Consider the following 22,215-nt stretch of genomic DNA (forward strand, 5'->3'; position numbering starts at 1 on the left):
TATTGTAGTTGGAGTAATTTCGTTTGCAAGCCGGGAGATGAGCCTGGCTCGAGGCTAACTGGTGCTAGCTTCGGGACAAGGGCGTTAGCCACTATAGCCACTCGGTAGCAGCTAGCTAGCTGTGATGAACCGATGCAATGTTCCAGAGCTTATGGCAGGAATCCGGTGATATAGTGGCTTCTAGTAGTGTTAGTGAAGAGTCCGGGAGGCTTCAGCTGTGTAGCCGAGTGATCATAGGGTCCACTGAGCAGGCCAGGAGATGGGCCTGGCTCAAGGCTAGCTTCGGGGCTGGGCCACTCGGTAGCAGCTAGCTAGCTGCGATGATCTGGAGTAATGATCCAGAGCTTACGGCAGGAATCTGGTGATGTAGTGGAGAAAAGCAGTCCGGTACGCTCAGGGATGATATAGCGCTGTGCAGACTGGTGGGTATTATGCAGGCTAAAAGTGGCTGGTGTCTGACCTAAAGGTAAAGGCCGCTAGCAGTGGCTAACAATGACTAAATAGCTAGTAGCTAATTAGCTGGTTAGCATCTGATGGCTAGCTTCTGATGGCTGTTCTAGCTATAAGGTCTAAAATAGCATATATCTTATTGGTAGATGAAAAAATAAGATTTTTTTATATTTTAAATAACAGACAATGAATATCCCTTTGAGCATGGTGAAGTTATTAATTACACTTTGGATAGTATATCAATACACCTGATCAGTACAAAGGGTCCTTCCTAACTCTGTTGCCAGAGAGGAACGCTCAGGGATTTTTGCCCTGAGGCCAATGGTGACTTTAAAACAGTTATATTAATGGCTGTGATAGATGAGAAAACGGATCAACAACATTGTAGTTATTCCACAATACTAACCTAATTGACAGAGTGAAAAGAAGGAAGCCTGTACATAATACAAATATTCCAAAACATTAATCCTACTTGCAAAAAGGCACTAAAGTAATACTGCAAAAAATGTATAATGTTTGGGGCAAATGCAATAAAACACTCTCCATATTTTCAAGCATAGTGGTGGCTGCATCTTGTTATGGGTATGCTTGTATTCGTTAAGGACTGGGGAGTGTTTCAGGATAAAATTTAAACAGAATGGAGCTTAGCACACGCAAAAACCTAGAGAAAAACCTGCTTCAGTCTGCTCTCCACAAGACACTGGGAGATGAATTCACATTTCAACAGGACAATAACCTAAAGCACAAGGCTAAATCTATTCTGGAGTTGCTTACCGAGAAGGCAGTGAATGTTTCCTGAGTGGCCGAGTTAGAGTTTTGACATAAATCTACATGACAATCTATGGCAAGACTTGTAAATGGTTATCTATCAATGATCAACGACCAATTTGACAAAGGTTGAAGAATTTTGAAAAGAATAATAGGAAAATACTGTACAACCCAGGTGTGGAAAGATCTTAGAGACTTACCCAGAAAGACTCACAGCTGTAGTCACTGCCAAAGGTGATTCTAACATGTATTGACTCAGGGGTGTGAATACTTATGCAAATTAGATATTTATGTTATACATTTTAATTACAGTTGAAAACATTCCTAAAAACATGTTTTCGCTTTGTCATTATGGGGTATTGTAGGTAGATGGGTGAGAATAGAATATTTAATTTACGTGTAATAAGTCAAGGGGTATTAATACTTTCTGAAATATTTGTAAGTTCTCAACATATGAACAATAATACCTACCATTCTTGATTACTTGATAATCAGTTCATCAAATACAATAATCCTCTGCTTAGAGGTCAGTAAATGTGGCCGTGTTCTGACCTGTTCTCTTCAGGGATGTGCAGGGCCATCATGGTGAGAGGCTCTCTACACTCCACCATCCAGCCGTGCCTCTCGTTCACACGGCCCGTCTCTGGGGACAGGAAGTGGTTGGGCATGCGGCTCCAGATGACTGGGGTCAGCATCTGGACGTCCAGCCTGGGAGGACACTGGGGGACCGGGTTCTTACGCTCACTGCGGAACATGGCTGCCGAGATGGGCATGATGTTCTACGGCGAGAAGAGAGAACAAACACTTACTTTGGAGAGTAGAAGGGTGATCGTTGAAGTGACATGATAGGTTGAGTGAGAGAATTAAAGGAAAAAAACACATCCATAACAATTTAAAATCAGACAGTAATGAGTTAACACTGTAAAAGCAGACAGTGACAAATGTACTTGAGTGATTCTCTGTGAGTCTGACCTTGAGCTTGCCCAGCTCCACTTGCAGCATGTTCTGACTGGAGGGCAGGACAAAGACAGCTGGGAACAGTTTAGTGTTGGGCTCCACCTGGAACAAACAACCAGTATCACAGACGAAGCCCATAGCAGTTTGTACTTTTCCCATTAAGTCCATTAACCCGTGACAAGCTTCCGAGTAAATAAATACATGCTTACACTGTGAATACAGCATCTCACCTGGTAGAAGGTGTTGATCTCTTTCCCGTTGGCTGTGAAAGTCATGAGGCCAGTGTCCAGGTCAATAAGGCAGCCAATCACAAAGTCCTCCTGACTGACACGGGTCTGCTGGGAGCTGCTGAACTCCCCTCCCCACACCATGTAGCAGTTACTGCGCTTCATACTGAGGGAGACATTTGAGAGAAAAAAAGTACGCTAAGATAATATCTTAATATCTCTGTGTGTTTGTGTATGTGTGTGTGTGTTTGTGTGTGTGTCTCACCTGTCATGGATGTTGCCTTTGTCATCTCCCACGGTGACAGTGACATTTCTGACTTTGCTGAGGTCAAAGTGCAGGTCGTACTGGTGGTAGTCCGGGGTGATCCAGCCCACCCACACACCGCTGGGTTCTTGTCCCGCAATCACTCGCACTGAATAATAGTACTGCACACAGAGGAAGTGGGCAGAAAACATGACTTAACAATGGATTGAACTGAACCAAACAACAAATAATAATCCTCACTCCAAAAATGTCCTGGTGAAGAGAAGTGATTATCCATTCAGAGAGTTAGGTTTAGACACTAGGGTCTGAAGAGGTCACACGTAAAAGGTCATACTGTGGTGGTGTTGAGGATGATGTCGTCGTCATCTCGATCGTCTGGTACAACTTCCTCCATCAGGCGGGGCATGGTGGGAACAACAGGGGGCGGAGTGAAAGCTGCCTTCTTGGCCTTGAACAGGAACCTGAGGGGCACACAAACAACGTGGCAGTGGAGTAGGACCTCCTATACAAGACGACTGAGAAAACACGACGATGGTTGCAGTTAAAGTGCAGTTTTTTCAGCAGTTCAATTCAGGAAGTCAACTGAAATTCCAATTTAATAGGGTAAAAAGGGCATCTGTGCTCAACGATTTCTCAATTAACTGATTTTCTCATTTTAAATTCAAATCACTTCCTGAATTGGCTTATTTCAATTCAAATGGACCCCAATCCCGGTTTTCAGCTTTCACTTTCTACTTTTTTTCCAACAGAGTTGTTGTAGCCTGTCCAAAGACTACTGTCTTTCTCTTTACCCATCTGACCCCTGCTCAGTACTGACCCCTTCTTCTTGCTCTTCTCTGTAGAGGCATCTTTCACGTTCTCTCCTCCTTCGTTGACCGGGATCTCCTTAGGCACAGAGGGCTCCTTCTTCTCCTCCTCCTTCTCTGTGCGGCTGGCAGACTTCTTCAGCACCTCAAAGTCAGAGTCGGGGTCAACCTCCAGAACCTCGTCCTCAGGGATGGTCAGAGCTCGGGTGAGGGGGGTGGTCCCGGCCATAACCTTAAAGGTCTCGTGGAACTCCACGGGCATGCTGAGCCTCAGGAACAGCAGGTCTGTGTTGGCGTTCTGAGAGCCGAAGGTCTTGTGGGTCAGTTTCAGACACGGAGCGCTGTCCACCGTCCCATCCACACGGGACACCTACAAAGGGTACATGGGACGATGGAAATCTAAAAGATACCTAACTTTGACATTTGTCAATTAACGATCATGTAATATGGGAACAGAAGTCATTTCTAAGCATAACGAGCCACTGTTACTGAACAAGATATGCTGTACCTCTATGTGAGGGTGTTCTGTAGGAACAGGGATGAACTGGGGCAGGCTCTTGCTGAACCACATGGTGATATCTCTCTTCATGTTGATGGCGAAAGGCTCAAAGCCCTCCTGCAGGCCACAGATGGTGAAGTAGCGCAGGCTGCTGACGTTCTGGCCCAGGTTGAGCCGGCCAACCTGAGACAGGCCCAGACTACACACAGGGATAAAGCCTGGAGAAAGAGAGACACAGTTTAATGAATGGCATAGATTTAAATGACACTGAATCATACTATCCACCTCTTGGGCAGCAGATCCAACCTATTAGGATTTACCTGCCACAGCATTAACTCACCATCTCCTGTGTCTATGTCCTTGAAGGCCATCTCAGAGCCAGAGTCGCTGATCAGCATCTCTCCGTTCAGGGTGAAGAAGATGTTCTGCTCTACCAGGTCGATCATACAGCCTACCACGTCACCTGGCAACCAGCTACGACCAAACGGCTCATTGCCCACATGCCAGCGCTGAGCCTACAAAAAAGAAAAGTCAAAGTTTAAGAGTAGGACACATTAGTAAATGTTTTCCCTAAAACAGACACAGAACAGATCCTTCATCACCGACCATACCTTGAAACCATTGAAGACATAGGCGAGCTCATCCGCCCCCAGCTCTGTGTCAGCGCGGACACTGGGTCTGGCCCAACCCACTCTCATATCCCCCACGGTGACAGCCTCAAACTCAAAGTACCACTTCCCCTGGGTCACCGCATATGACTTCTCAGCCCGGAACACACGGATCTTATTTCCACGGGAATTACCTTCTCCATTACCACCTTGCACAAACAGAGATACAGGTGTCATTATTAAGATGTATATATATATATATATATATATATAGCAGTCAGGTACATAATTATTGGCACCCTTGACCAGTAGTATATATATGTATGTGTGTGTACAGTATATCTAGCTGTACCCTTGACCAGTAGTATATATATGTATGTGTGTGTACAGTATATCTAGCTGTATTTAACAGGACTAGTAGCTAGTTCAGTACAGTACTGAAATATGAACAACTTGGCAGACAGACAGACAGACTCACTGCTCTCCTGGTCAGGTGGCTCAATGTTGTAACCGTAGCCGATGAGAGTGCGGACAGCTGCACAGACAGTGTCTCTGTTGGTCTTCTTGGTCTTTTCGTCCAGCAGGTTGTACGGCACCAGGCGCGGGTTGCGCTTGCTCATAATGTCCTGAACATGGAAATAAAGACTTGAAATCAACTCAAACGATTGTGGGAGTCATAGATTTATTCTGTAAGTCATGGACTTACATCTTGATACATCTTAGAAAGAGTGATACTGCACTAGCTCCAGAAAAAAAAAAAAATTTTTATTCTATTTGTCTTGAACAGTTGCATAAATGTTGGCTCCGAAAAACATACTGACTTCAACGACTCATGAGTCAGGTATGAATAATGCTTCACCCAGAGTTCAACTTTTATAAAGTACTATAGCTGCGTCACTTTAGGTGAGCTTGTTGTGTGCCCACCTGCACGCCTACGTGCGCATTAAAACCCACCCCACAAAAACACTACTGATATTCAATAGTCCTCGTTTGAAAAGGACTTGAGCTACAGTATTACCACAGGTTTGGCCTTACTTGCTGTGTGCGAGTCTCCTGCGAGAACCAAGGACAGGCAGAGGGAGGAGAAGCTACCTGTACAATGCTGTAGGTCCACCCCTGGTGGACCCTGTCACGAGCCCACACGTTGTGCCCATTCTCTGCCAGTCTCTCCACTAGGTTGGTCTGGTTGGGTGTCAGCTTGACATGGTTGAGGTCCAGAGGGGCAGGCTTATATCCACTACTCATCATATACCTAATGGAACCAACGGGATGTCATGATGACACTAGTAAGTCAGATGTCATTATTGCCATTCATCTCACTAAAGTGAACAGGCCTCAACTTAAATGACGATCCAACATTTCACAATGCCCATCTCAGATTATGTAAAACAGATCATTTGTGAATATCAGAGAATAATGACGTCATGCCTAAATAAGACAGATCACAATCTTGAGGTATCGCTCACGTTTTGGGCATCTTGATGTTCTTCAGGTTCTCCTCGGCTTTCTCATCCCCCATGCCCACATGACAGCCCAGCGCCAGCAGCGTCCTTTGAGGAGCAGAAGGAGAGGTGGTGAACACCCAGCACACACAGACATACTAGGCTGAGAGGGCGTGTCCAAGACCTTGAGAGGGCGTGTCCATGACCGTGAGAGTGCGTGTCCATGACCTTGAGAGTGCGTGTCCATGACCTTGAGAGTGCGTGTCCATGACCTTGAGAGTGCGTGTCCATGACCTTGACTCACTTGAGTGTTTCTCCAGACATTGCAAGGTTGTAATTCTTCTCTGGCTCTGGCAGACTCTGGAAATCCACCAGGCAGGGGTGCAGTTTCTTGTTGTCATCTCGGAACTGGAGGAGTGGAAAGAATCAAGATGTTTGCCAGATTGGATTAAATAGATATCCTTAAGTCATGTGATCTGAGTGAGGCAGTATGGGAAGCACTCACCGACCCGTAGGTCCATCCTTGTTCAATGCGAGTGGCGGCCCACAGCTCATGGCTGTTTTCCGCCAGCTTCTCCCGAATGCGCTCCAAGTGAGGCGGAAGCACAATCTGAAAGGACAACGCGGTGAATGGAGGCCAGAGCTAGGAGAACGAGATGTGCACAGATCATTCGAGGGTTGTACCTGTACTGTGTCCACAGGGCAGGGGGTGAAGGCGGTGTGCGAGAGGGACTGTGTAGGCCCCAACAGATTGCGGACACCATTGAAATCATGCTTATACTCCTTGATGGGCTCAATACGCAGTCGGTCCTTGGGCAGCACGGCCTCATAGCACGGGGCATAGCCTGGCGGTGGGAGGAATTTGAAGTCCCCATGCCGCCCTCCCAGGAGAAAACGAACCCTTAGCGTTTGCGAGGAGAACATGAACAGTGATCACTCATTTGACTTCACTCATTTTCTTAAGACTCATTGTAAAATGACAGCGGCTCTGTAAGCCCCATCGTCGGTTCTCACCTGACGCCTGCAGAGAAGCTGACGACAGGGAAGAAGAGGCCGTCCAGGTTGAAGTTCTCAAACATGCCCTGCACCGGGTGCCCGTTGATACGGAACGAGATACTGGGCACGCTCAGATCCAGGCAGCAGCTGACCACATCGTCTGCCGCTAGGATGTGCATGTTGGGGGAGGCGACATGCCGGAGGACTCGTCCTGTGGAGACACACGGATCTATAAGACGTCAACCAGTAATAGAGTTCTGCATTCTAAAGCGAGGCCCTGCATGCCGTACCTGACCAGAGGTGGAGTCCATCAAAGGCGTAGGAGTAGAGGTCGTCGCCAACCCCGTTGCCGCCCCAGCCCTCACCACCCCCAGGGTAGGGGCTGTAGCCCTCGGTCAGAGCCCAGCCCACACGCAGGTGGAAAGCCTGGGCGGTCAGGAAAGGCTCCACATAATCCACCATCACCTCAAAATACCACTTCTTATACTGTGTGGATCCCTCACAGGTTCCGAGGAAGATGTTGGGTCTCACACTGAGATGAAAAAAAACAGTTAATGGTTTGAAAGAAAAAAGCGAATTGCTGTGGTTGTATTTTCACAAATGATATTTAGTACGGCCAGATGTCTGTATACCTGGTGACATAATTGATGATGTTGGACTGCAGGAGGAGGTCGCGACCTGGAAGCAGATTCTCTGTGATGAGATTCTGATTGGACCTTACAGCCACACCGTTACACACACACAAAGAGCAGAGCACATCCAACACCTAGGGAGAGAGAAGATTCTAAAATCAGCTCTCAAATCATAAGGAGATGGACTGTCAACAACATATGAACAACATTCTCTAGATAAGCACAGGCCTGAATAATACAACTTAATAATAGAAATAATAAATATAATAATAATAAACTTCAATGACCTGTACACGTATTCACTGACCTTGTGATTGCGTCCATGCTTATCCAGTAGAGAAATGATAGATTTAATGTGGTTCTCCTGGATGATGTTCAGGACCTCTGGACTCTCAATCAGAACGCAGTACAGCACCTCCAGGATGCCTGTGATGAGCATAGCACGCAATGAAACACAGAGGGCACTCCCGTAACACATTCAAGTCAATGTGATTCAGTGCTGAAAGGTGATGGAGTGTGTTGTAGTGGGACTTAACCTGAGGAGGCCTCTAAACGGTCCAGTTTGCTGACCAGCCAATCCAGGTTATCACAGAACAAAGCACAGTTGGCCCGGTTACCTCTGATGAGAGAGGCTTCACAGGAAGATAATGACAGAGATCAGAGCTAATGTCATGTTCAGATTGAAAGGGCATGTTGCCATAGTAACCACAGCCATGCAGAAACACGATGGGACCTGAAACAACAGGATGAATAGAAGGTCACATACCCAGCAGCTCGTACAGGAGATTAACGATTTCCTTCCAAGACTCGGCAGCTTCCTCCCCTGCAAACTCGAGAAGTGGGCCGCCGTGTTGTAGACGTTGAGTCGGTCAATACAGTCCAGCACCAGGGTGATCATGCCCTGTGCGGAATGACACAAATAACATAGGAACACCAAAGGGAGGAGCCGTGCGGGAAGAATATTTTCAACATACAGTGCATCATCCTCATCTGTTGTGCGTGAGCACTGACCTCCTCTTGGAAGAGGTTCTGTCTGTTCTTGAGGGAGCGTAGTTTGGTCTGCTTCTCCTCGTGCTCCAGCTCCTCCTCGGGGGGCCGGAAGTAGAAGATGAGGTCCTGCAGGGACAGGGCCACTGAGTCCATGGGCAGAGACGGGGGGGCTGAAGAAGACTTGTTCTTCCCGCTCAGAGAGTCCAGCGCTCTGGAGACACAGGGAACAGGGGAAAACGTCACTGTACTGAGCACGAGGTCAAACACTAAACCAAGGCGCTCCGCCCCTCCTGAAGGATAACAGTAAGTCAAAGGGGTCTATACATATGTCCATAACGTGTAGAAAAACTCAAGAGATTCCTAGATAAGTATTTTCTCAGAGAGCCATAGGGAAGACATTGGGACTGGAGAGGGGCCATACTTAATGAACTGAGTGAAGAGGCCTGCTGTGTTGTAGATCATACGAGCAGCCTGGAACTCCTCTGTCTGGGAGCGGGCCACGGTCAGGGCATCGTCCATGTGGCCCTCCTTATGAAGGATGGCCTGAGAGAGACATTGACAACATGGATAAACACCAGTTGCACTCCAGGGGAAAGCGGAGCATTTGAAAAGCCTGAACAAAATGCATTCACAGTAAATCCCTATATTACGGGGGCCTTCATTATCTCTTAGCATTTCCTTTGCTGTTGTTCTTCCTGTCCTTTAGCTCAGGTGTTTTTAGGCATCTTGCCGCACGATTTCTCCATACCTTCCTCTTAAGAGGTCCCAGGCGAGCGGACTTGGCATCGACAGAGGCGTATGTAAGCCAGAGGCCAGAGGAGACGTGCTGTACAAAACACATGGACTCCCCATACTTGATCTCTGGTGTGCCCATGCCCTCCACATCTCGTTTCTGAGCCACCTCGATCTTTTCCTGCAGGTTGGAACACGGAACAACAACGAGAAAGAATGACTATCAACAGCGCTAGGTACGGAGGGATGATATGAACGCTGCCAGAAGCTTTTGTTCCATTCTATGAAAAGGACCACGTGTGTTTTTTTTCACACTGCTCTTTATATGAACAGAGCACCGTTCGGGACGACCCTGACCTTGGAGATTCTGAAGCAGAAGGCTGACATCTTGGCGTTGGCTTTTTCAGGGTCCACCACCAGCAGTCCTTTCTCTTCATCCAGGCAGAGGTAGCGGCCTGTGGTTATATGACGCACTCGGAACGACTGGCCCCATTTCATGTGACCTCCACTCCATCTACACAGAGCCATAAGTACAACCCCAAAGAGAGAACTCATGTAAGACAATTGTAATGTTTTTTGTTACATAAAGCTGATGAGCAGAAGGGCATCCACTTACCCAATCCGGAGGGGTTCTAGTCTCCATAGTGACCGGGCATGGCTACAGACAGCACCCCCTTCATAATGAGCAATTCTGAAAACAGAGATGGGCTGTTAGTGACAGGTGGTGTTTATGCAGTGTCAGATGAAATATCTGATTAACCTTCCTAGGTTCTCCCATGTCACACCGCTCCTCCACACACTTCACTGGCTTCCACTACAAGACCATGGTGCTTACCTACGGAACAGCAAGGGGAACTGCCCCTCCCTACATTCAGGCTATGCTCAAACCCTACAACCCAACCTGAGTACTCAGTTCTGCCACCTCAGGTCTCTTGACCCTTCCACCCCTACGGGAGGGCAGCTCCCGCTCAGCCCAGTCAAAACTCGTCTCTGTCCTGGCACCCCAATGGTGGAACCAGCGTCCCCCTGAAGCTAGGACAGCAGAGTCCCTGCCCATCTTCCCGAAACATCTGAAACCCTACCTCTTCAAACAGTATCTAAATTAACTCACAGCACCCCGCCCCCTCCCCATATATAAAATGTCAAATGTAAATGTGGAATAGTTCAACAGTGTTCATCACCTGCGCTGGTCGTCTCCTTGTTCGGCAGCAGGGATAGCCAAGCACTCATCCATGTGACCATGGAACAGTCTAAGAACATAGCCTCCAGTCAGAAAGCCTGAGGGGTTGATGTTACACTGGCAATGAGAGAAAGACACGGCAGTCAAGTGTAGTGTTTCTAGATGATCAGCTAACGACTAGGAAATAGTAAAACAATAAAAACATATACACACCTTCAGCAAGCTCACAGCCAGACATCACAGGGCTCATGGTCCACAGCGTCTGCATGAAGGAGGCGTCCACCATGAGGTCACCACTGGCGTAGGAGAGATGCTGGAGCGAGAGAGAGAGAGAGAGAGAGAAGAGAGAGAGAGAGAGAGAGAGAGAGAGAGAGAGAGAGAGAGAGAGAGAGAGAGAGAACGTCAGCTCCATCCATAACCTGGTGGGGTTGAAAGTCCACTTGGCAGTGTGTCACCAAAGCGGCTCACCAGGTATCTCTCAGAGGACACGCTGACCAGGATGAGGTCATCTCCCACCCTGACCTTTTCTCCCTCTGACCTCTGCTTGGACGCAGGGTGAATAGTCCACCAGCACGCCTCCCCTGTGGAGGAACACTTGCGTCACTCAACTGAACACTGTGCAGAAAATTAATATGAGCACTGTTCTCTATGGTAAAGGCCATACCGGTGGAATCTTCCTGTAAGCCCACATCAAAGGCCAGTTTGTCTGTGAGTGACCTTGAGGTAGTCAAACAGCTGAGGTACTGCAGTACACAGAGAGTACAAATTACACAATGAATAATGAAGCGCTAATTGAAAAGCAAACCCATGTAACTGCAAAACTGTCTCCCACACTACCACCCACACTAAAAACGTAAATGGCTGGTATAGTACACATTCAATGAATGGGACTTATGTGGTTATGACGAGGGAGATAGAGGGAGAAAGTGTGGGTGTGGGTGGTAGTGTGGGAGATAGTGTTGCGTGGGTGGTAGTGGGGGAGATAGTGTGGGTGTGGGTGATAGTGTTGTTATGGGTGATAGAGTGGGTCGTGGTGTGGGAGATAGTATTGGTGTGGGTGATAGTTTTGGCGTGGGTGATAGTTTTGGCGTGGGTGATAGTTTGGGTGTGGGTGATAGTGTGGGTGTGGACGTGGGTGATAGTGTGGGTGGTAGTGTTGGTGTTGGTGCTGGTATGGGTGATAGTGTGGGCGATAGTGTGGGTGTGGGTGATAGTGTGGGTGGTAGTGTGGGAGATAGTGTTGGTGTGGGTGGTAGTGCTGGTATAGGTGATAGTGTGGGTGATAGTGTTGGTGTTGGTGATAGTGTTGGTGTGGGTGATAGTGTTGGTGTGGGTGATAGTGTTGGTGTGGGTGATAGTGGTGGTGTGGGTGAGTGTGTGTGGTAGTGTGGGAGATAGTGTGGTTGGTAGTGTGGGTGGTAGTCTGGGTGAGTTAGAAGTAGAAAGAAGTGGATGATAGTGGGTTGGTGAAATGAGAAACATGTGAAACTACGCAGTGAGACAGAGGAGTCTGTTTACCATGCTGGAGTGAGTGTGCTTCAGTAGGATGGCATGGCCATACAGCAGGGTACGGTGGCCCCCTCCTTGAGATGACTGGGCAGAACACAGCAGAGCGAGAAGTTAAAAATCCAACCGAAGAGAGTTGTGTATGATTCAACATTCAGCCTGCTAAGGTCAGGCACACAGGACTGTTAAAGACTGAGGAGGGAGACAGGAGTTGAGCGAGTCATCCTCCTCGTACCAAACTGAGAACAACATGGCAGGCAACAGAGAACCTGTGTACTGAACGTATCTGGCTGAGAGGAGTCAGAGAGCCCACCACAGAGAACCAACACAACAGCAAACATGTCCACATTGTGTCAATACAAACCAGGGGTGAGTGGAAAGGGAAATTGATTAACAAAAGTCAAATGATTAACAATACTGGAAGCAAGAAACAATACCACAGAAAGTCACATGTCACATTTAACTGGAAGGCAGAAAAAGTGACATTCAGACAATCAAACAATATTGTTTCTTCAACATTTGTTATAATTAGTGGTTATCATTTCCACCGTCAATGTTGTTATCAACTTGATTATTCCATGAGTAAGTGGAGAGTCAGAACACAGCGCAAGACTGACCTCTAGGTCAGATTTAGTGAACCCGTGTGTGTGTGTGTGTGTGTGTGTGTGTGTGTGTGTGTGTGTGTGTGTGTGTGTGTGTGTGTGTGTGTGTGTGTGTGTGTGTGTGTGTGTGTGTGTGTGTGTGTGTGTGTGTGTGTGTGTGTGTGTGTGTGTGTGTGTGTGTGTGTCCGTGCGTGCAGTTTGATATTCAAGGTTACACTTTGCCCTACTACATTCCAGACTTTCTGAAGATGAATTGCCGTGATGGTTTGGTCAAACCACAATAACTCACGGGATGACGGAATAGCAAGGATTAAGAAAACGTAAAGGGCTGGTCTGGTTCCACATTCAATGAACGGGACTTATGTGGCTGTGAGGAGTGAAGATGGGAGTATGATGAAGGTTGTATAGGAGACATTCAGAGGGACAAGGTCACAGGGTAGTAAAGAGCCTTGTTTCAAATGACACCATCCAACACTCTGGTCTGTGGTCCACATTTCTGCTGTTGGACGTAGTGTAGAGATTATACGGCAGCCAGAAGCCCTCGATGGCAGAGAGCTTCTTAGTTGCTCCTGTGTTGCTGACAGGAATCGTTCCTCGAATGTCATCTGAAACGCCGCTCGGCATTTCAGCTATGACAACACTGAGCAAAGTGTGGAGTTAGGTAGTATGAGTGAGGGCAGACGAAAGTGGCGCATCACTGTTTGAGACAGGGACATTGGGTGAGAGATGAGAGCACTCTCACGGTAGACAAGGGGTGGAGAGGAGGGGGAAACTTTGGGGAAATGTGACAGGAAGGGAAACATGAGCAGACATACCCATTTGTCCAAATCGACTGCCTATGGTTGGCAGGTGGGAGGTGAGGGGTGTGGGGTCAGAAAAGAGACAAAACGAAGTTAAGTTGCTAAAAATACAAGAGGCCTTGACATAATATTCATATTTCAAATGCATCAGTGATGTGTCATTAGCACATAACTATTCACGACAATGCTACTTTTACAACTATGTGTCGATGACATAAGAGGATGTTCTCACTACCATATAAGGCATAACAGTATTTTCTGAAATGTTTAACCAAAAGTACTGATTCCCATATTATGGGAAAAACATGACATTTGTTTTTATTAGTTCGATTCAGAAAGAACTAAGCTCACCAGACACTACACAAAGACCACCTATATTTTCCAGCCAAAGAAAAACTATTTCCATGTACTGTACACTGAGTGATCAAAACATTAGGAACACCTTCCTAATATTCAGTTGCATCCCCTTTTGCCCTCAGAACTTCCTCAATTCATCGGGGCACGGACTACAAGGTGTCGAAAGCGTTCCACAGGGATGCTGGTCCATGTTGACTCAAATGCTTCCCACAGTTGTGTCAAGTTGCCTGGATGTCCTTTGGGTGTTGGACCATTCTTGATACACACGGGAAACTGTTGAGTGTGAAAAACCCAGCAGCGCTCCAGTTCTTGACTCAAACCGGTGAAGCCTGGCATCTACTACCATACCCCGTTAAAAGACATTTAAATCTTTTGTCTTGCCCGTTCACCTTCTGAATGGCACACAGACACAATCCATGTCTCAATTGTCTCAAGGCTTAAAAATCCTTCTTTAACCCGTCTCCTCCCCGCCATCTACACCCATTTGAAGTGGTTTAATAAGTGACATCAATAAGGAGTCGTAGCTTTCACCTGGACTCACCTGGTCAGTCAATGCCATGGAAAGAGCAGGTGTCACTAATGTTTCGTACACTCAGTGTGCAATGTAGAATTGTTTAACATCAGATGTAAAAGAAGCTCCTTTAATCCCAACAGAACCATCAGCCCCTCTACTGGTCTCTTACCTCGTTGAGCTCCATGGTGTTGGACAGCATCTCCTGTAAGGCTCGTACCGACAGGGACTGCTCCAGGATGAAGCAGCAGATCGCCAAATCAGGTGGCACATTCTACAACACAACACATCCGTCAGCGAAATCCAGGGAACGGCAACGGCTGGAGTACAGACGTAATCAGAGTGGGGAACGTGGTTCTCTCTACCTGAGCATTGGAGGTGGTCTCCAGGAAGCAGAGGCGGTTCCCAAAGCCCTCACATGAAAGACAGAGTTTGATCTGTTCTTTCAGAATGGAGGCAGTGCATTGTAGCACAACCTGGTCATCCTACATACAGGAGAGAAGAAAAGGTCAAAGGCCAAAACAGATTACGTTAATCAGCTGAGCTAGTTTATATCATAATTGTTATTTAATTGTTTTACATTAAGATGTTTCATCACTTGGGTAACATTTCAAAAGTAGTACTTTATATTTAACTTGCCATTCATAACCTTGATAGGCCCATATGACATGAATACTGGCCAGGGGTAGAGTTACAGCCAAAACCCATTTAGAGGGGCTTAAGTGTGGATGTGTAATGGTTGTAGTGGAAGAGAATATAGTAAAAGCGTGAATATGATTCCTGTGCACCAAACAGGCATATTTTATGTCGCATAAGAACAAGGCTGCAACCCTGACCAACATATGGTAACAATAACGAGAGTACATAGAGCCAGCAGAGTGATAAAGCCGCCGTAACAGGGAGCCGACACATGGTAGGTCAAAAAGCAAACAAAGAGTGGTCAACAGACCCTCTCTGGTCTTGGATCTCACATTCCTAACCTTCACATCCACATTTGCTTTGTCATTCTTCTGTGCCGGGCCCTGCCCCTGTCCTAACACTTAATCTCCTTGGTAGTCGGACTGTGGGTAAGCACCCGCTCCTCCCGGCCCTCTATTTCAGAACCCTGCACCTGCTGCTCACACATTCCCCTCGGTGGAGCAGTGGATATTTGAGACCCAGTCAGCCTGGCATAATAATTTGTAATGCACTCACACAGAGAGCAGTGAGACAGACAGACCCGGTGTCAAACTATCATTCTTAGGCTGACAGCTCAAGTCACACTAAACCTGGCCAAAGTCAACCATAGAGACCAGCCAAAAGTGGGCAAAAGCCGTACTCTTTAGTTACGACAGGAGAACAGTGGACACCGATAAGTCGATGTAACAAGAAACCTTTTGCAAAGCCTACAGTGCTGTAGAACTCAGTGTACTTCAGTTCATTTGTACTAGTACTACCACTGTCAATCATACCAAAACTATCAGAACACATGACATATATATACACGACGCCATCACTCTGACCTGGCAAAAGATCATGTAATCGAACGCACTTTATCATACTCAATGTGTAGAGCGAGTGCAGTTCTCATAGGGCCAGAACTAAACAGGTGCTCCCATGGCCCTGGCTATAAACCTGCTAATCCCAAGACTCCGTAAATATAGAACTCAGCAGAGTTCAAGATGAGCAGCATCAAAGCAAGTGACGGCCAGCCTCTCTCACACCTCCACGTTCAGCTGGCCAACTCAAGAAAATGGTTCCCTTCTTGGCGAGAGCGTCATCTTCCACACACTGCTACAACGATAGCCACAGTACGCTCACACTCAAACATGTACATGAACACAGTAGATGTCTTTACACTACTTTATGTTCATAGTAAGTACTGTACTTTCACAATAAAGTACATGTCTGCGGTTCTCTAATTAAACTCCAATAAGAATCTAACCGACACAAGTAACGATCCTGAGAGAAGCACGAAACAGACTTAAAGGCCCAGTGCAGTCAAAAACGTGATTTGCCTGTGTTTATAGAGACACTGAGTGTACAAAACATTATGAACACCTGCTCTTTCATGCTAGACTTGGCCAGGTGAATCCAGGTTAAAGCTATGATCCCTTGTTGATGTCACGTGCGCCTGGCACCTTTTTTGTCTAGTCCATTCAGCTTCTGAATGGCACACACACACAATCCACGTCTCAATTGCCTCAAGGCTTATAAATCCTTCGTTAACCTGTCTCCTCCACTTCATCTACACTGGCTCAAGTGGATTTAACAAGTGACATCATTAAGGGACCATAGGTCAGTATATCATGGAAAGAGCAGGTGTTCTTAATGTTTTGTATACTCAGTGTATATTTCCACACTATGAAGGTTGGAATACTACTGTGAAATTGCTAATAATGCCATTTTAGTGTACGTGCTGTTTGAAAAGACTGCATGACATTTCAGCCTGTTGTAGTGGGATGAAGTTTTGGACTGACTGGTGATTGAATGAATAAACCAATAACATTTACATTTGAGTCATTTAGCAAACGCTCTTATCCAGAGCAACTTGCAGTAGCAATTAAGGTTAAGAACCTTGCTGAAGGGTAGATTTTTCATCTAGTCGGCTCGGGGATTCAAACCAGCAACCTTTCGGCTACTGGCCCAATACTCTTAACCACTAGGCTACCTGCCACCCCAGTAAGAAAAATAGTTCTAAACTTCTCTACCAATAACAGATAGTTTTCTATTTTCCCTTCCCCACGTAAGACCACTCCCAGACAGCCTTAGCAAAAGTATTGCTTGAGAATTTGCTCTTTAACAAGAAGCTATTTTTGTTTTCAATTAAAATGGGCAACAAAAAAAAGAACAGTAAGGCACTTCATTGTTACCCCATAAAAAATATTTGATATTGATATAAAAACAGCTGCTCTGGGCCTTTAACAAAGCAGAGAGGCAATGTAGGACAAAGCTCTTTATATGCAGCAGGCACTATAAAAAGAAAGTGTTCTGCTCTGGTGGTGAATAATACCTCGACAAGTACACACAACACTCCATCTCTGCCTGGCATCAGTCAGGTTTGACACAGCAATACATGTTATATAAAAACCGTGCCTTTGAAATGTGATTCAGCCTCGCGTCAGCATGGGAGTCCCTAATGAGGAAAAGAGCTCTGCTTCAATAGAAACAGGAGAGCCTTTTTCAGAAAAGTCATGTTGCATGCCATGCTCTTTGTCAATGCCTTTGTCAATGCCTTTGTGATTGGTACATCCTATGTAGTTTACAGGTAGTCTTTGAGAGAGAGATATATTCACGTTGAAAATAATTTGTACAGTATCTAATACAGTATGCCAATGCCTGTTCCCAAAAATATCAGTGCTTAGCGTTGGTACATTGTTTTCACTTGCGTTATACTTGTTTCCACTAACTCGCTTCTCGGTGTATCTTAATATAACAGATATGAAATGCGACATGCTTGATTCATCCGAGGCCTTTGGTCCCTGTGAGAAAACCTTTACCCCATCAGTTTTCTTGTCTCTGCTCCACCATGTCCCCAGAGGTTCAGTGAGACGCCGTGCGAGAGTGTCTCTCCACACTGGCTCAGTGGTATGAATGGTCTACCCTCCACAAGCAGGCCAGTCTGTAATTACTGTACAGCTGAAGATGGAACTCATTCTACGAACAGGTCACAACACACCATTAGGAAAAGGTGTCTAACACAATACCTCTTCGCAATTCAGAAGATGAACAGTGTGGAAATCAGCATCTTTCTCATGCTGGTCTCAAAATGTGCTGTAGTCTGTCACTAAATTGCTGTGAAGACATGCCTTCTCTTGACTGGACCAAATGCGCGGATGCACCAACGTAACCTTACCACTCCTTTCCATCATGCTGCCACCTCATGACCTGATATGTCTGAAAACCCGTATTACTGCACCTAAAAGTAAAAACCAATATGATAGTCAATCTGATTCCGCATCCCATTACATCTTATGTTCGTCATTCTTCGTTTTTTATTTTTGTATTGCTACCCCTAGTTTTCATGCGTTTCTATTTGTCAGCGTCAGCTGTTACTTGGCACCCAGCAAACTGCCCAACTCCCAAACAGTAACATTTCAAGCTGCTCTGGTATAAAAATAGATAACAATGCAGACAAGCCCAGCATCTGTCCATGTCAATCTGGTCTTTCCAAAGTCAAAGGGAAGCCACTATCAAAACGTATGGAAGTTAATACATTGGACTGGAAGTTACACCAAAGTCACACATTAGGCCTACGGCAAGATAAGGCAAACTTATCGTAGTTATACTGCAGTATAGTTTCTCTCTCACAGCCTTGTTCAGTTACAATCAAAACGAACAGAGCCAAATGAGTCCAGCATCACTCACCGTACGTAAGAACTGAATCTCCTCCTCTCCATCTCCTCCTTCCGCCATCCTCTAATGTATTACTTATCACTCTATTCTCCCTGGTTGTTCCTCAGCAAGCCTCGCTGTCTCCCCCACCTCTTTTCTCTCACTCCCAGCGTCTGTCTGCGTGTGGGCGTACTGAAGGACAATGTGGGTTCAGTGGCAATGGCTGTGTTATGAGACAGAGTGACAGTTTACTAACTCCTTGCTCGATGCAACATGACAAGGGAAAAGTGGGTGGAGCGAACTGTAAAACATGGTGCCACCTTTACGAAGTCCTATAGAATTGTTGTACCATATTAACAAATGTACTGGTAAACGTGTGTCCGATTTTAAATATCTACAATATGTGTCAGTGACCAAGCCATAGCCTAAAACGTTAGTGTCGTTGCATTAGTCCCAAAGGGATTCCCATTGGTGAGGTCTGCAACAGGTTTGTGAATACACAGATTTTTAAACTTTGCTACCTACAAGGTCAGAAAAATGAAGTCAACCTCTAAACAAATCAGGAAAACACCTCTAATTTTTACTAAAGAGGGATAGACGAATCTGATATCAATTAATAAAATCAACATTTTAAAATAAATTATTTTATTCAAACTGAAATACATACATTTACACAAATTATATATAGTCAGATATGTAAAACGCAACTTGACAATAATAAAATCTGCAATCAGCAGTTGCTACATAATATAATAATGATATTTACCTATTGATTGACAGCTTAGTAACATTTGTACACCATCAGAACCCAAAATAAGCTTATTTTACTCCAATGTTTGAAAAACAATGTAAACAAACACGATATAGTCTCAATACTTGGTTAAAACTATAATTGTTATATTATGGACAGGCCTTGCATCCATAGCTTTGTCGATACATTTGAGAGTGGTTACATTTCTCCAGCCCCATCCCTCAGATTTTTACCGAAACAGGGAGGCCACTTTGTTATTGTTCTACTGTTGACTGCCGCTTTAAAATACTACTTTTCTAGTATAACCTATATTGGCATAACAGAAAATTATATTTTTAAAAAACGTTTAAAAACACATGGCATTCTTTGTGCGAGTGATCTTATTTTCCCATTTGTAAACCCTACTACTCAAGACCAATGCGCTAGTTACGGAGTACCATTTAGTCTGTCCTGTACCCCTCAGATCTGCAATGGGTCCCCTGAGGCCATGCTAATCTCATGGACGGGCCAGCAGGGCGAGTCTCTGTAGCGTCTCTTGGTGGCCGGGAGCTTGAACTGCAAGGCTGGTGATGGAGAGAGTTCAACGGGGAGAGAACCCCCATCAGTCTCACTGACCCCCATGTCTATCTCTATAAAGCCAAAGGTCGTGACAGAGAAAGGGGAGCAGTTAGTCACCAAGTGTGCAGTGTAGAGGTCAGTTGATGTTCTGTCTATTGGTGTGGGAGAGGGTCCACTGGGAATGGGAGAGCATGTTTCTGTTTGAGAGAGAGAGGAGGGCTTGGAGGGAAAAGGGAATTTGACTTCTGTACTTTTGGACTCCTGCTGTAGGGGGGCCATGGTCTGAGGTGGAACATCGAAGACGGTGTCGGTCAGAGACGGTCTATTCACCTGCATTGGAACTGTGAGGTGTTGGTCTTGCTCCTCCTTTGGATTGCATGTATTCAAGTGCATCTCCAGCAGATCATGTAGCTCTGACTCCTTAGGTTGTTCCTCCACCGGTTCCAATTGTCTTTCTTTGAGATTCAATTGTGATTCTTTAAACGTCACTTGGCAGGATTCCTTGTTCTGCTTTGGATTGGGTGACGGAGGAGCGCACAAATCCTGGATGGTCTGCATGAGGTGTTCCGGTTGTTGATGAGTATGTTGGATTTCAAACGGTCCTTCTTGGGCAAATTGATAAACACTAGGAGTTGGCTCTGGAGGTGGACATAGGACTGGCTCACTGAGGCTTTGAACAACCACTGGCACCTCTTGATGATTTTTAGAGGCTTGTCCTGGCCAAGGTCCGGGAACACCATCATGGCTGATGGAGCGTCCAAACCGCCGTGCTCCCTGCCGGCGCAGACGTACAACGCTCCGCTGACCCCCCTCCCGCTGACTCTCATGCAGGACATCATTGAGCTGAGGTTCAGGGGGCCTTGGAGGAACCCTGGGGTTACGGAGAAGCGTTGTCAGAGCGTTAAACCGCCTGATGCGCTCTGCTACAGACATGTGTGTCCTCTTAAAACCCAGTCCTGACTCTGTCATCTTCTCTTTCTTCACCGGCAGTTGAAGTGTGTCCCCAGAGACTCCATCTTCTTTCTCGATCATCCAATCGGTTTTCTCTTTCTTGTAAATTTTATCTTGAATTCTCAGTTGGTCCAATGTCACCTCCGGCATACTGATGGAGCGACGAGGGTGACGGGGCTTCTGACTGACAGATATATCCACTTCTGACTGCTTCTTACTTAGACCCACGTCTTCAGGGTCCTCTTTTATCCCAACCTGCTCTGGATCCCTCAATACATGGTTTGTTTCATACTGTCTAACGGTTTCCTCTATCGTCTCGTTTTCCAACTTGACACCAGAACATTCACATGATTCCCCAGCTTGTGTCCTGGAAGGTGAGTCCAATGTCGCGAGATCCAGGAAGTGATCGGGATTTTCAGCACAGCTGTAATTTAGCAGATCAGGGTCATCCTCCACTTCACTCCCCACTAGAACTGAATACAGATAAAAAATGTCACATTGAGTATTTAAGTGACAAACATGTAGATACATGGATGTAACTGAAAAAATATATAAAAAATAAAAAAATAAAAAACCTTGTCCTGGGCCATCAGTCATTATGACAGGAATCATGGTTGGTCCAGTGGTCAGTCATACCATCAGTCATTATGACAGGAATCCTGGATGCTTCAGTCATACCATCAGTGACCATTATACTGCCCATGATCCAATTCTCAGTGTCATTCCCAATGGATGTGGGGGAAGGGTCCTGAGAATAAAGTCGTAGAGTAAGTAGATAAGTCCAACAATAGAGCTCAGCGTCAAAAGACAAGCATGAGCAACATGAAGACCCTGTGTTAGGACAGAATATTGGACAGCGCCAGACTTACAGGGCTGCTCCAGACTGTCATGTTGAAAAATCTAAGAGATGTCCTTCGATGAGCCTTGGCCTCCTGCACCGGATGCCTTCAGGAAACACAGACACAGTCAGACACAAAAACAAGGGTTAAATAGAAGAACTAGAATCAATGCTTAGACAAACAAGGGTTAAATAGAAGAACTAGAATTCAATGCTACGGGTAGGGCTGATGCTTGCTGGGACAATTAAACTTGTTTGATGTTTTATAATCTTTCTTGTGATTCCTCCTCTTCTCTGGGGCAGTGAGCGTGACAGAGAGCAGCTCATCCAGGATGGCACATCAATGCGAGCTGTGGCAAGAAGGCTTGCTGTGTCTCCATTCCAGAGCATGGAGGACAGAAGTGTGACTCAGGAGACGGGTAGGGGACTTTGCAAAATGACCTCCAGCAGGCCACAAATGTGCATGTGTCTGCTC

At 46.0% G+C, this 22,215-nt stretch overlaps 2 protein-coding genes and 1 long non-coding RNA gene across 3 annotated transcripts in view; all 3 read right to left on the bottom strand.

Moving 5' to 3' along the window:
• The window catches only part of LOC124006954 (ryanodine receptor 1-like), a 76,687-nt gene extending 57,842 nt beyond the window's left edge, over positions 1-18,845 (bottom strand). Inside the window, 36 exon segments of the mRNA XM_046317150.1 lie at positions 1,771-1,997; positions 2,191-2,277; positions 2,406-2,568; positions 2,668-2,828; positions 3,002-3,128; positions 3,485-3,843; positions 3,982-4,190; positions 4,313-4,487; positions 4,584-4,789; positions 5,059-5,206; positions 5,673-5,832; positions 6,047-6,130; positions 6,327-6,430; positions 6,528-6,632; positions 6,707-6,923; positions 7,037-7,229; positions 7,309-7,550; positions 7,651-7,784; positions 7,958-8,076; positions 8,187-8,282; positions 8,417-8,482; positions 8,485-8,551; positions 8,662-8,851; positions 9,062-9,183; positions 9,389-9,553; positions 9,730-9,886; positions 9,989-10,063; positions 10,554-10,650; positions 10,766-10,865; positions 11,021-11,133; positions 11,217-11,295; positions 12,071-12,145; positions 13,476-13,496; positions 14,501-14,602; positions 14,694-14,813; positions 18,676-18,845. Of these exon segments, the coding sequence (XP_046173106.1) occupies positions 1,771-1,997; positions 2,191-2,277; positions 2,406-2,568; positions 2,668-2,828; positions 3,002-3,128; positions 3,485-3,843; positions 3,982-4,190; positions 4,313-4,487; positions 4,584-4,789; positions 5,059-5,206; positions 5,673-5,832; positions 6,047-6,130; positions 6,327-6,430; positions 6,528-6,632; positions 6,707-6,923; positions 7,037-7,229; positions 7,309-7,550; positions 7,651-7,784; positions 7,958-8,076; positions 8,187-8,282; positions 8,417-8,482; positions 8,485-8,551; positions 8,662-8,851; positions 9,062-9,183; positions 9,389-9,553; positions 9,730-9,886; positions 9,989-10,063; positions 10,554-10,650; positions 10,766-10,865; positions 11,021-11,133; positions 11,217-11,295; positions 12,071-12,145; positions 13,476-13,496; positions 14,501-14,602; positions 14,694-14,813; positions 18,676-18,723 (4,913 nt within the window). The 5' untranslated portion in view covers positions 18,724-18,845.
• A 431-nt stretch (positions 18,846-19,276) lies between these two features.
• LOC123993687 lies at positions 19,277-21,520 on the bottom strand. The gene is made up of 2 exons (XM_046296090.1): positions 21,478-21,520; positions 19,277-21,375 (listed from the first exon to the last, which is right to left on the bottom strand). The coding sequence occupies exons 1-2, from the start codon at positions 21,512-21,514 to the stop codon at positions 19,853-19,855; spliced, it is 1,560 nt and encodes a 519-aa protein (XP_046152046.1). The 5' UTR covers positions 21,515-21,520; the 3' UTR covers positions 19,277-19,852.
• A 41-nt stretch (positions 21,521-21,561) lies between these two features.
• LOC123993694 lies at positions 21,562-22,071 on the bottom strand. Its single transcript, XR_006831498.1, has 3 exons — positions 21,992-22,071; positions 21,772-21,847; positions 21,562-21,650 (listed from the first exon to the last, which is right to left on the bottom strand). It is a non-coding gene; the product is annotated as an uncharacterized LOC123993694 (long non-coding RNA).
• Between the last annotated feature and the right edge of the window lie 144 nt (positions 22,072-22,215).

The sequence above is a fragment of the Oncorhynchus gorbuscha genome, linkage group LG02 (genome assembly GCF_021184085.1).
Source record: "Oncorhynchus gorbuscha isolate QuinsamMale2020 ecotype Even-year linkage group LG02, OgorEven_v1.0, whole genome shotgun sequence".
Lineage (NCBI taxonomy): Eukaryota > Metazoa > Chordata > Actinopteri > Salmoniformes > Salmonidae > Oncorhynchus > Oncorhynchus gorbuscha.

Bases quoted from the DNA above. Each gene is read 5' to 3' on its own strand.
- LOC123993687 (XM_046296090.1), bottom strand. From the start codon at position 21,514: ATGATTCCTGTCATAATGACTGATGGCCCAGGACAAG. The intron at 21,376-21,477 runs GTTTTTTATTTT...ATCTGTATTCAG, and splicing joins GACTGATGGCCCAGGACAAG to TTCTAGTGGGGAGTGAAGTG.